This window comes from Felis catus, chromosome B2, assembly GCF_018350175.1.
Source record: "Felis catus isolate Fca126 chromosome B2, F.catus_Fca126_mat1.0, whole genome shotgun sequence".
NCBI classification, from domain to species: Eukaryota; Metazoa; Chordata; class Mammalia; order Carnivora; family Felidae; genus Felis; species Felis catus.
In genome coordinates, this window is record NC_058372.1 from 99,353,629 (window position 1) to 99,368,541 (window position 14,913).

General features: G+C 37.4%; 1 protein-coding gene across 14 annotated transcripts in view; it reads right to left on the reverse strand.

The window, feature by feature from the left end:
* The window catches only part of CDK19 (cyclin dependent kinase 19), a 194,607-nt gene that overhangs the window by 53,871 nt on the left and 125,823 nt on the right, over positions 1 to 14,913 (reverse strand). For all 14 annotated transcript variants that reach the window (XM_023254251.2, XM_023254252.2, XM_023254253.2 and 11 more), the window contains 2 exons: positions 7,505 to 7,615; positions 4,824 to 4,964 (listed from right to left, as the gene is read on the reverse strand). In XM_023254251.2, coding sequence (XP_023110019.1) covers positions 4,824 to 4,964; positions 7,505 to 7,615 — 252 coding nt within the window. The remainder of the gene's footprint in view (positions 1 to 4,823; positions 4,965 to 7,504; positions 7,616 to 14,913) is intronic.

Sequence of the window (14,913 nt, forward strand, 5' to 3'; positions counted from 1 at the left end):
CATGATCTTACGGTCACGAGTTCGATCCCCCCCCCCGTAGGGCTCTGTGCTGACAGCTCAGAGCCTGGAGCCTGCTTCGGATCCTGTGTCTCCCTCTCTCTCTCTCTCTGCCCCTCCCCCACGCATGCTCACTTGCGCGTGCGCTCTCTCTCTCTGAAAAATAAATAAGCATTAAAATAATTTTTTAAAAAAATCAAGTATTTTGCCTGAACGAGCAGGTATCATGAGGAAAAAAATAAAACAAAACTAAAATAGCTCTTCATTAGTTAGTATGACAAAGTATCCAGGGTCATACACTACACATTTCTCTATAGCTAGAGTATCTATTACATCATTTCCTTTAACCAGCTGAATTACATTTGACTCTAAGAATTGGCAAGTTTATTATTATTATTATTATTATTACTACTACTATTAACCTCTAATAGAATAAATAAGTCTTTAGGTCTGTGTCAGAAGTGATTTTTTGACAATCCAAAAGTGCAGTAGATGGTAACTAATAACAAAACCCAAAAGATTACTGGCTACAAAATTATTTTCTCCCTCAACTAAATTTCCATGTACCATGTTTGCAAAAGATATAGTTATCTGTGCTCATAGACTTCAAAAGAGTACAAATTCACCCACTATTATGGACAATAATTACCATTCAAAACTAAAGTTAGAGTTTTGGTTTGGAACCACCACAAATATTTTTTAAAAGTCAGAGCAGGTCAGGGCCCTAGAGCATTTACTCAGATCTTTCATTTGATAAAGACCTAGCATTTATCATGTTTTAGGTACTGAGATATGATAAAGTGATGAAGAGATGGTTTAACGCACAGTTCAGTTTATGCCACTGATCCAGTAGCAAAACTCATAACCAAGAAGCCGTAAATCTACTTAACAATACAACCATTTAGCCACTATTTCTCTTTGCTAAAGAATAACGTGCAATTGCCAGATGCCTTGCTGAAATTCAAGTAACTTATGAGCACAAACAATATGCCAACACTAGGAATACAAAAATTAGTAAGATATGATCCTTACTCCCCAGGAGCTCATAATTTTGAAAACAGGATCAACTATTTATCTTGGCATCCTTCCAACCTACCCGAACAGTAATCTCATAAAAGTGAGTCATCCTATATTTCATCTTCTTACTCTTAGCTATATCCTGCTATAAAATTAAAATACATCTTTTTTCCCTTGGTGTTTACAAGTTCCAAATATTTATAGACTTATGTCTCTACTTCATTGTCTCAGCCAAGATAAATATATTTAGCTCCTCTTCTCCTTTCTTTTTAAAGCAATTCCTCAATGTAAGTAATATTTTTAGTGACTTTGTTTAAATTCTCTACTTCTGGTAAATTTTAGGATCCATATGACATAGCTAACTACTATTACAGATATATAATCAATCACAATGAAAAACCCCAACCTTGGGGCGCCTGGGTGGCTCAGTCGGTTAAGCGTCCGACTTCAGCTCAGGTCACGATCTCACGGTCCATGAGTTCGAGCCCCGCATCGGGCTCTGGGCTGATGGTTCAGAGCCTGGAGCCTGTTTCCAATTCTGTGTCTCCCTCTCTCTCTGCCCCTCCCCCGTTCATGCTCTGTCTCTCTCTGTCTCAAAAATAAATAAACGTCAAAAAAAAATTTTTTTTTAAAAAGAAAAACCCCAACCTTCTTTGATGGTATAATGCTTCTTTTGTAAAGTCCAAAACACTGATTTTTTTATTTACTTTTTAAATTTGGGGGGTTGTATTATTACATTGCAAATTCACATTTACTCTAACACCTTTAACTCTGGATCTTGCAGAGACAGTATATACTCTGAAATAATTGTGACTAACAAATAGTGTAAAGGCCCAATTTCTTATGTCAATGGGAAATGAAGCATTAAGAAAAAACACTCACCGACTGAAACTGCAACTCTATTGCACAAAAAATAATTTTTTGCATGTCCCCATCATGCTTTCAACACCACATTCATATGTGATACGCTTTGTATTTCTATACTTACTAGAGAATCTATCTCAAGTAAACATACAGTTTAAATCTTCTACTCCTGAAAATACTTTGGCAAAACCATGACAATGTGGTCCAGCTATCAGTACTCATGATCAGCGAGAAGAACTGAGTAGGCTCTCACAGGGTAGATTCCGACTTCAACGTCTAGCTCAAGTGGCAGCTCTCTTGAAACTTTCCCTCATCCCCTCCTCATAACCTCTTCTAAGCTTGAGTAGCATTTAATCTGTGCCTATCACGTAGCCATGATCACCATCTTTCTCACCTATCTTACAGCATAACTGTTTATGCGTATGTCGTGTTTCTTCTCTGAGAGTAAACTCCGGAGAAGGTCTTTAATGCAATCGTATGTGTACTGTCCCCATATATCCTTGCTTTAAACACACAAGGTAATAATAAATGTTTATTGAGGACAGTGTGTTGAAATATAAATATGTTACTTGATCCAGAAGCATACCGTAAGAATCTATTCTTACTCATATTAATTCACTGAGGAAATATTTACTCAGGACCTGTTGTGTACTCGAGTACTGCTAATGTGCCAAAAGGATTCGTAGACCCTGCTCTCTCAAGAAATGTATGGTCTAGAAGATGATCTAAGACAGCCACTATAATACTAACAGATAAGTGCCGTAAGAGAAGTAAAGAAGTACCACGGCAACCAACAAGAAGGAGAGATTATTGGGGCGCCTGGGTGGCTCAGTCGGTTAAGCGTCCGACTTCGCCTCAGGTCATGATCTCACAGTTTGTGAGTTCAAGCCCCACGCCGGGTTCCGTGTCCAGAGCTTGGAGGCTGCTTTGGATTCTGTGCCTCCCTCTCTCTCTCTGCCCTTGCCCAATTCACACTCTGTCTCTCTCGTTCTCAAAAATAAATAAACATTAAAAAAAAAAAAAAAAGGAGATCTTATTTCCAAGTAGGAATGGATATGAGGATAAGTTTTAACATTTGTGCAAGTCCTCACAGACAAGTAGTATTTGAATATGTACAGATGGGGTAATAAATAAAGGTCATTGAGGCAGGAAATCTCAGGATGACACAGGGGACAATCAATAGTTTAATGGTATAGTGTAAGTGAAAGATTACAGGATTGGGATAAAGAAAAATTCTAAAGACAGTTGGAGCTATATCTGCTATGACCTTGAAAGCCCAATAAGGAACTAGAGCTTTGGTCTGTAGGCAATGAGGAACTATTTCAAAGTTCTTGATCAGGAGCTGTGTAATTATCCAGAAGGTCTACAGTGGATGGAAGGGAAAGAGATTGTTTGCAAGGAGACAAGTTAAGAGGCTAGTACCATACTGCAAGAAAGAGATAATAAAGGCCTGAACTAGGAATGAGGCACTAGAGATGGAAATAGACAGATGGAAGAGAGAGCTTAGAGATGAAACTGACAAGACCAGGCAAGGCCTAGATGTACAGTGCAAGGGTTTGCAAGGGGTAAAAGAACCTTCTAGGCTGAGAAAAGGGTGATGCCGTAACTAATATAGACATTAAAGCAGCAGCAAGCCAACAAAGAGAAAACCAGGTCCTAGTCATCCTGAGTTTTAGTCCCAGTGGACACTCAGGCGACAACATCAGAAATAAAATCTGTGAATCTATGCTATTGAGAATAAAATACACAGTGTTGTGAAAAAAGAGAAGAGTTGAAATTAGTCTTCAATAAAAGATTTTGATCGATGATTCAAACGTGATCATGACCTCAAAAATAACTCACATAGCTTATGTTAATTACATAAAAAATTAATGAAGGAGAGGGTTTGATTTAGAACAACCTCATGTAACCACAGAAAAATGTGCTGATTCATGGTTAATAGTAAAGTGGATAGGTGGAAGTCTTTGAGAACTTTACAGTTCAGAATTATGAGGTGAAATGCATCTGTTGAAATGGTAAACCCATCTTTGTGGTCACTGGCATTTGGCTCCAATTTATCTTCAATGCCACGGCAACAGACGGTCAAGTCAGATGACAAGGCCTGACAATGTAGCCACAGGTACTAACTAGATCTTCTTGTGTATTCATTCCTTTCTATAATAAATACTTTTCCTCAATTAGTAAAACTGAGTTGACCTAGATTCATCCCTACCATATCCCTAGAATCTCCAAAAGCCTAAGAAATAATGATCTTGAAACCATTTTTTCAAGGAGAGTTAGGAACAAAACTTCCAATTTTAAACTCATGATTATTACAACTATTCAGTACCCATATTTTCTTACAAAGAAACAAAAAAAAATCTCATCAACATAAACTAAAATAACAACAATGCAAAGATAACTGGCATGGAATCTGACACGAACAAATGTTTGTTACATGTGTACTGAAAAAAAGGTAAAATCAAACATTTGATTTGTTCATAATACTGATAACAACCTTTATTGATAATACTGACAGCGTTCTATTTACTGGATGCAGGGTCATTATTTCCGTTTAGCTCTTAAGGGAAAAAAACAGTAAGAACTCAATCTTTAATTAATATTTTTACTGAAAATGAGCAATAATGTGAAGAACAAAATGGACTGAAAGGTACTTATTTTACATGTGACTATTCCATTAAGATTATACCAATTATGCATTGAAAACCACACAGACATTTTATAGCTATGCATAAATGTAATGAAAGAACATATACCAAATGTTAATAAGGGTACTCTTTTAAGCGTAGGCTTATGGGTGATTTTTATTTCCTTCTTTTTTGGTTTTATGTATTTTCAAAATTTTCTATAATCAATGTTCATAATAGTTGTACCAAGAAGAAAAGGTATTTTTAAAAAGAGGTCAAAAAAACCCATATTGATCAATTTAAAAGAAACATACTTACCAGATCTCTGTGAAGCACCCAATTTGCATGGAGGTAATGGATACCATCAAGAATCTGGTAAAGTAATGATTTGACCATAGATCTTGGCAACTGCATGGGCTTTTTATTTGCTTTTGATGCACGGTGAAACTTAATAATGTGCTAAAAATTAAAAAAAAATAAAACATACTATTATATAGTCTCTGCTAATATTTGTATCAATAAAACACAATCAAGTCTACAATAAATTCTCTACATTTAAAAATTACTTATTAAAGGCCAATAATGACACAAAGAAAAATAATTTGAATGATAAGGGACCTATACTGGGGGTGAGTGTGACAATGTTATTGTGGGTATAATAACTAGATTTACTGAAACCAGTAAGATTTTCATTAAATAGAACCAAAAGGTAAAAAGCACTGATACTTAACAGACTGCATAAAAACAGTACTAGTATTTTTTTTTGAAAAAAAAAAAATAGTATTGTATTCTCCACTGACAGAATGAAAGATTAAAAGAGAAGAAAAAAATACTCTATAATTCTTTACTATATTTTAAAAAATATTTTATTTTAAGTAAACTCCATGCCACACATGGGGCTCAAACTCATGACCCTGAGATCAAGAGTTACATGCTCTACCAACCGAGCCAGCTACATGCCCTTAAATCTTCACTAGTGTATAAAAAGTTAGCACTTAGTAAATTTGTATAATCTCACTGACTATGTGTACATTTGAATTATTGCAAAAGTCCACCTTCTTTTGGCATAGGATGAAATTAGGATATATTCCTAGTAGTTAATATTAAATAGGAAATCACTAGAAAGGAGGAAGGAGAGAAAAAGGCGGAATTCAACCTCATTGAAATAAATACAACTGGATCACTATATTCAAATTTTTATGACCACATGTTATTTTGTAGGTTATGATAACATCATTTTGATAGGGAAGATATGCTACCTGTCCCCCAAACCTCCACCTCCATCTTTGCCTCACCCCTGTGCAAAATACAACATGATGGGTATTAAAGGTCATGTAGGGGTGCCTGGGTGGCTCAGTCGGTTGAGCGACCAACTTTGGCTCAGGTCATGATCTCACAGTCCGTGAGTTCAAGCCCCACATCTGGCTTTGTGCTGACAGCTCAGAGCCTGGAGCCTGCTTCAGATTCTGTGTCTCCCTTTCTCTCTGCCCCTCCCCTGCTTATGCTCTGTCTCTCTCTGTCTCAAAAATAAATAAAAACATTAAAAAAAATTAAAAAAAAAATAAAGGTCATGTAAACCCCTATTGAACAACACTGGTAAAGCTGTCAGTAATGTTCCACTAACTTAAAAATGGCCAAATGGCATAGAAAAATTTTAACCTATTAACAGAGCTTTCTTGCTTTTTCATAAGCTGTTTAACAACATGTACTTTATTTAAGGAACTAATAGAAAATTAGGGTTTATGTGGAGGGGCAGTATCCAGAAAATATATAATAGGAGCTACACATATATAACTTTCAACATTTTATAGCCACAGCAAAAGAAAAAAAAAAAAAAAAGAAACAGGTAAAATTAATGTAGTATATTTTAATTAACCCAGTTTATTCAAAATATTATCATTTCAACACAGAATCAATATAAAAAATACTAATGAGATTTTTTTTTTCATACTAAGTCTTCAAAAGTCCATGTGTATTTTATATTTACAGTACATCTCAATTTAGAACAGCTACACTTCAGGTGCTCACTAGGCACACATGGCTAAGGGCCATCATGTTACAAACGACATGGTTCTACAGGACCCGATCAGTCCAATGCACTGCATGTTCTTTCATCATACCACTGATGTTCAAGGTGAAGTACGTACATTATCAAGTAAGTCTTGGATCCAAACCCATAAAGAACCCGGAGAAATGGGGAAAACATCATTTTTATGAATATCCATGAAAAGAATGGAGAAAAATTCACTGGACACTGTTATCAATATGCTGTAATAGCATAAACTCTGAAAGCTCCTTAAAGACAGAGAAGTCTGTCAAAGTTATTCCTAAACAGATGTGTGACTTTATGTAGATGACAAACCGCACTATGTTAAGTCAGAATTTAATTACCCAAAATTTGAACTTCTGGCCAAGTTTTTTTTTTTTTACTTTTAGCAACTCCTTGGATAAAATGTTTAAGCATCTTGATTCCCAACTCAAAAACTTTAGAATTGGAATTTGGGGCTAATATTTCTAAAACCATGTATGTACCTCTATTTTGTGGAGTCGGTTTTAAATGCCAAAATGTTGCAAGAGATTGACCTTAACTTAGGGAAATTATTCACAAGTATATAATTGGTGAAACTTGAACTACAGTGTGTACCACAAAAGAAAGCCATTTTCACTACACATATCAGTAAACTGCCATTAATTACTTGCATAAAATCACAGTTTCATACACATTAACACTTTCTGAAGTAAAATTTCTGAATATTACAAATACTATCTTCTCAGTATAATAACATGATAATGTTCATTGCTCAAATTCTTTTAAATCTGCATTTGCATTTATTTTTTTAAAATTTTTTTATATTGCATTTGCATTTATTATATTTATTTTGAACTCTGGTCAACAGAGCAAGTTTTGTTTTACGTGCATTAGTAATATGCAGTGCATACATTTGTTTCTCCATACCCAGATGAAAAGAGTCCTAAAAATAAAGTGAATTTAAACTTACCCACAAATCATGTTCTGCATAATCAAAGAGCAGCCACACCTTCCTGTCACTGTGAGAAAGGAACACCTTCTGCAATGCGATCACATTAGGGTGCTTCAATTCTCGCAAAAGCTGAATGCAAGAGAAAGAAGAGGGGTCACTCTCCTGCTAGCAAGGAGGGGGGAATGATGAACTTTCTATAAGTTGAAAGTGAAATCTTTGAAAATTTAAGCAAAATAAAAGGAAAAAAAAAACCCTACTGGGGCGTCTGGGAAGCTCAGCTGGTTGTCCGACTCTTGATTTTGGCTCAGGTCATGATCTCACGGTTCCTGGGTTCAAGCCCCACATCGGGCTTTGTGCTGACAGTGTAGAGCCTGCTTGAGATTCTCTCTCCTCTCTCTGCCCCTTCCTACTTGTGTGTGCTCTCTCTCTCAAAACAAATAGATAAACATTAAAAAAAAAAATACCCCTACTCAGAGATAAGTTCTGTCAACACCTTGGTGCATATCCTTCGATTCTTTTTCTATGTGTATGTTTCTAAGTGGGATCACTTTGAGTCGCCTGGGTGGTTCAGTTTGAGCACCTGACTCTTGATTTCAGCTCAAGTCATGATCTCAAGGTTGTGAGATCAAGCCCCGCAGCGTGGAACCTACTTGGGATTCTCTCTCTCCCTTTCTCTCTGCCCCTCCCCTGCTCATGTTCATGATCTCTCTGTCAAAATAAGTAAATAAACATTTTAAAATAAATAAAATAAAATGGGATCATTTTAAGTAGTAATATGTAAAATGGTAAACAAAAGTAATATCTTATCACTAAATGATTAAATATATTTTGGAATGTGCCTATCTTTTTTTACTGTTGGGGGACAGGAACCACATATTAATACTATCTATATCTACTCTAACACAGTATGTGCTCAATAAATATTTGACAAAAGAAGGAAAGATATTTGACAATCCCTACACTAGAGCATGTGGTTGAGGTTTTTTTTTTTATGAAAGCAGTGAGTATAAGATAATCTCTCATACCCACTGATTAAAAAAAAAAAACAATTGGTGTGGAGAAGAGGTCCTATAAATAGAGAAAGGATAAGCCCGCACAGAGTAGAAGCTGCACCGTGATAAACAAGGAAATCATAAAAAGATAGACCAGATCAGCAAGTGAAAACTTAGCACCTGGCACTTAACAGGCAGTTGCCTGATAAAATATTTAGCAACAATAACTTTATCTGTCCAAGATGAAAGCCTATAAACATGCCTGCCACAGGCTGTCCTTAACCAGGGTTCAGATTTAACACAAACATATTCAATTTGATATTTTGAATGTCTTTTATTTATTTTTTTGATTTTTTTTTAACCTTTATTCAGTTTTGAGAGACAGAGAGAGACAGAGCATGAATGGGGGAGGGGCAGAGAGAAAGGGAGACACAGAATCCAAAGTAGGCTCCGGGCTCCGAGCTGTCAGCTCAGAACCTGACGTGGGGCTCAAACTCACGAACAGTGAGATCATGACCTGAGCCAAAATCGGACGCTTAACCGACTGAGCCACCCAGGCGCCCCAGTCTTTTATTTATTTTGTATTTTATTTGAGAGAAAGAGAGAGAGTGTGTGCATGTGAGCAGGGGCAGGGGCAGAGGGAGAGAGAAAATTCTAAGCAGGCTCCATACTCAGTGCTGAGCCTGACACAGGGCTCGATCCCACAACCCTGGGATCCTGACCCAAGCAGAAATCAAGAGTTGGACACTCAACTGACTGAGCCACCGAGGTGCCCCTGAATGTCTTTTAAATATAAAACTCTGTGGCAGATACAAAAAGGGAGAGGGAGCGACATTTCTACTGAATACTTTGTAAGATGATTACACACACACACACACACACACACACACACACACACACACGTTTTTCTCTCATTTAATTCTTACAACTACCCTATGATGTACATGGAACCTGAAATCCAGTGTAATAAAAATAACTTGACTAATATCAAACACCTAGAAAGAGAAGAGGTTCGGATTTAAATAGATCTGCCTAATTCCAAAGTCCATGCTTTTTCCATTATGGCTGAAGTCCTTGTCTTCAATTCCTACAGTGTACTGGGCAAGACAGACATATAAACAGATCAACGAGACAAGAGAAAGATGAATTGCCTACCCATTCTAATAACTTTAAATGAGTAAAGTATACCTTGCATGCCTGTGCTGGAATTCTGTAAAAATCGTGTGAACTCCATCTCTGGAACTTTTATAAATTACTTCCCAGCTCCCTAATTCTTCACTACTTTTGACGTCAGGTTTCCCAGTTCTTCAATTCTCTTATTTTGGCTCTATACTTCAGCTCTTTCTCTTCACCTGCACTTTGACCACCTTCCTGGAAGGTGCTCTACCAGCTCTAATCTGGGCGTGGTTCCCAGATATGACTCCCTGGGTTCTCCCTCAAACCACATGCCCCGAAACAGAGTTAGGATGGACTGAGCTGCCTAGACAGCCGTCTACTTTTCACAGTCTGCCTCAGGATTCTATCCGTATTTCCTATCGGATCTAGGTAGAAGGAGGAGCTGGAAGGAAATATCCGGGGAAGTTATAATAGTCCCACTACCTTGGTGGGGAGGGAGAGAGGAGGGCGATTAAATGGGTGCTCAGCTATCAGCTGCTATCTGTTCCCTCTGCCTCAGAAATGTTAAACAACCCTGCTTCTTGCTTCAGATGCAAATATTCGACAAAACAGGCTCCTAATTAATGACTGAATCAGAGAAAGTGGCATTTTGGAGGGATGCAGAGCTATATCCAGTTTCCTGCTTTTGAATATTTTAGGCTCCCAGACTCAGTGGGTTAATACATTTAATGACCCCACTTGCCATGGTCAACCTTCAAGCGCTTGAACACTGGTAAAAAGCCTCACTGCAGGTGCAATGCCTTGTTACCCTCTCTTTCTCTCGATACTGATGAACTTAGAAAGTTTGGCTTTATTATGCCTCTACCCAAAATACATTGTCTTTGTTGCTTGCAGTGGAAGGGAAAGTGAGACTCACTTCTGCATCTAAACCAGGCTCTGACTTGTATGGGGGAGGAGATATCACATGTAGCAATATTTAATCAATATCTCTAAAAAATTATGTTTTCTGTGACTACAAATTGGTGATCCCTCTACAATGAAGCCACTTTAACTCCCATATTTCAACATTATTTTGAATAGGTAATACAATCCAAAAATCAAAAGTACTTAAAAGATACCTCATTACCACTCCTGCCCCTAGTGACCCTAGTCCCTCTTGCCTGCTGGAATTAACAACTTTTATTAATTAATCCTTCCAGTGTTTCTTTATGGAAATAAAGCAAATGGAATACATACTTTTAATCTGTTCTTATTTACTCAAAAGATAGCACTTAACTTTTTCTTAGCACAATCTATCTTAGAAATCCCTCAATATCAGAAATCGCTCAATTGATCCCTCAATCCATCAATGTTAGTATGTAGAAATCTTTCTTTATCTTTCTTACAGCAGCAATGTATTTCTAGGTCTTTCGCTTTCTAGGTTCTTTTTTTTTATTGTGGTAAAATATACATAACACAAAATTTATCATTTTAACCATTTTTCACTGTACAGTTCAATGGCATTAAGTATATTCACACTGTTGTGCAACAATCACCACTATCCTTTCTTCAAAACTTTTTTAGCATCTCAAACTGAAACTCAGTACCATTAAACAATATAGCCCCTGAGAAACTCTACTTTCTACCTCTATGATTTGACTATTCTAGGTACCTCATGTAAGTGGAATCATACAACATTTGTCTTTCTGTGTCTGGCTTCTTTAACATGTCTCCAGGGCTCATCCATGTTATAGCATATGTCAGAATTTCTTTCCTTTCAAAGGCTAAATAATATTCCATTGTATGTACATACCACATTTATTTATCTATCCATCCCTTCCATCATTCCATGGATATCTGGGTTGATTCCACCTTTTGGCTATTATGAATGAATAATGCTGCCTTGAACACTGATGTATAAATATCTCTTAGAGTATTTTCTTTTATATATCCAGGAGTAAAACTGGTGGATTCTATGATAATTCTATGTTTAATTTTTTGAGAAACCACCGTACAGGTTTCCTTTTAATATGACCTACAGAAGAGAAAAGTGTAGAGTTTTCAACTGCATGCATTTAGTAGAAATTTTTTCCTAATCCCCAAATTTGCATTTTCTAGCACAGCAATATATACTTTGTATTTCTGCAGATCTGCCGAGTCTTTCCTACCCTACAGGTCTCTATAAGTCACTAACATCAATGTGAAAGCAGATAACGCAAAGAAATAGCAAGCTAATGTTACTTATGCCTATTCTGTTCTTTCTTCAAATTTGTCCTTTAATCGACAGCCAAAGTGGTGTTTCAAAGATACAATACTGATCATCTCCAACCCCAGGGACAGGTCTAAGGAAGTAAAACAAGAGATAAGGCAAAGGCCAAATACTGAGGAACCTTGCAATCCATGCAGAAGTGTCACCAGTAAGGTTCTTTAATATCACTGGAAACTTGCTGGGCACAGGGGGTTAATGGAGAAACCAGCTGACACTAAAGGTACCACAGTCTGGCTTTCTTCTGTGTGTGTCTCATGGTCAGACCACCGAACAAGCAAGTTTGAGGGTGAGTTTAAGATGACTGTCAGATTTGGCCTCACGGGATCATCTGCACTTTATGTATATTTATATTCATATATTTTTATATTGCTTTAACGGTTTACAACTGCCTCCCTCCTTAAGCCTTGAGGACAATTTTTAAATTATACCTATATCTCCAGGGACTAAACACAGCCTGAAACATAAAAGGAGCCCTGTTTTTAGTGATCTCCTCTAGTTTGAGGGCTTCAAATGTCACCTATGTGCCTGAACTCCCAGATGTTTATCTCTAGCTCACACCTCTTCCCTGAACTCCAGCAATGTGTATCAACATCTCTACTTGAATGTCTACGAGCCAAAACTAGGGTAATGATTTCTAGGTACCCTGCCCTCTACCTCAACTGCTCTTCCCCAGGCTCAGTTGATAGCAACTTCATCGTTCCAGTTACTCAGGTAAACAACTTCAGACTTTAGCTCTATTTGCAATATACCTCCCCAGTGAGTCCTTCCCAGGCCTTCTATTTGAAATTATAACCTCCCTCGCCACCTTTATTTTTTTTTTCTACAAAGTACTATCACTACCAAACATATTACAGCTCTATACCCCTTATCTATAATTCTAAAGAGCTTGGAAAACCTAAAGCTTGGGGCACCTGGGTGGCTCAGTCGGTTAAGGATCTGACACTTGATTTCGGCTGAGGTCATGATGCCACAGTTTGTGAGACTGAGCCCTGCATCAGGCTCTGTGCTCAAAGTGCAGAGCCTGGTTGGGATTCTCTCTCCGTCTCTCTCTGCCCCTCCCCTGCTCACTCTCTCTCTCTCAAAATAAATAAATAAACGTTAAAAAAGGAAGGAAGGGGGGCACCTTGGTGGTTCAGTCGGTTAAGTGTGACTTTGGCTCAGGTCATGATCTCGCAGTTTGTGAGTTCAAGCCCCGTGTTGGGCTCTGTGCTGACAGCTCAGGAGCCTGCTTCAGATTCTGTGTCTCCCTCTCTCTCTGCCCCTCCCCTGCTTCTGCTCTGTCTCTCAAAAATGAATAAATGTGAAAAATAAATAAAAATAAAAAAGGAAGGAAGGACGAGAAACAAAAACTTTCTAGGAACTCATGTAGGAAAAACAAATTTAACTTCAATGGTAAAATAAATCCACTGTCAAGGGCACATCCTTTCAGGTTATCAGATTCTGATTCTATGGAAGCTGTTTTACAACTCTGTACGTTATAGCTAACTGATAATATGCAGAATAATTCTTGTCTATACATATGCAAATTGTCCTGTCCAGTAGAGGTTCATTGACTTCCCTCTCTCATTATGGAAGAGGCCAGTTTTGCCTCACTTGCACATCATTTTAACCTTCCTGATCCATAAATATGCCTGTTCTAGGGAGTCTCCTTTTAATATATATATTTTAACGTTTATTTATTTTTGAGAGAGAGACAGACAGACAGAGCATGAGCAGGGGAGGGACAGAGAGAGAGAGAGAGAGAGAGAGAGGGAGACACAGAATCTGAAGCAGGTTCCAGGCTCTGAGTTGTCAACACAGAGCTGGACGCGGGGCTCTAACTCACAGACTGCGAGATCATGACCTGAGCTGAAGTCAGACACTTAACCGACTGAGCCACCCAGGCGCCCTAGGGACTCTCCTTTGAATGGGCTATACCATCTGCTTGGTTCCTTCATTTAACAAGTTAAATAAAACCTTGAAGATGTGTTCATCTTATATCTGTATCGCATCATAATTTAACCTTTTTTTTTTGAAAAGTATCCTTTAATACTCATTTTGCAGAAATATCTCACTTGCATTCACATGAAGCTGTTACAGTCTTTATTCATCCAAGTGTGAATGTTCATACTTCTATACTAAAGAATATTAATAGGTTTGATTACTGCTTCCCTGGGGGTTAGATAACATAATATATATACCATATTATCTTTCAAAAATCTTTTTAAAATTTTTGAATCTAAAATACATCTGTTCCTGGGGCTTTATTTAAGAAATTGTGGACCTAGCTATTGTTTATTTATTTTATCTTGTTTATCATCTGTCTCTCTCCATTAACATATAAGCTCCCTGAAGGCGAAGTTTTTGTTGGTTTTATACCCCCAGTGCTTAAAATGGTTCCTGGCACACAGTGAGCACTCAAGAAATGTCAAATGTCAGAAGAATTAAATCTGCTGAACGTACCTGGTTTTTACAAAATAAACCAGTAAAGAGCTTGGAGTATTGTAAGACTTTGCTATCGTTTCAAAAGGTGTTTTGAATGATTCTGTTTTTAATAAACTGAACAGACTGTGTCTACAAATAGTTTTTCTAAGGATACTCACTTTCCTCAAGCTACATTTATTTTAAGCTTAAAAAGGAATGGTTATCTCCACCAGCGCCCACACTACCAGAAGTACAAGTGTGGGGCCTTACTGTAAAGAGCAGAAACAAGGCTCTTAATAGCTCAGGGTGAAATATTTAACCTGCATAGAACCTGAAAAGCCAAAGGATATGATGAGGGTGTTTCCTGAAAGGGAAGCACTACAAAATTCTAAAGAAAATGTACACAGGAAAAAGGGACACAGGGGGACACACGCGAGGAACTAAAGGAAAGATTTATCCAATCACTGGTTACCCTCAAGGTGACTTTACTAACCAAATGCTGGACCCGAAATAATTGCCACTCAAGAGTGTATTCTCTACCCTTATTTACGGAAGCAAACAAATGAAAAGAAGGAAATTTCTCAACCACTATTTACTGAAGAAACAAATGAACAAAAACAGTAAATATAAATGTCCAATAATAAGAAGACTGAGAAGTAAACTATGTG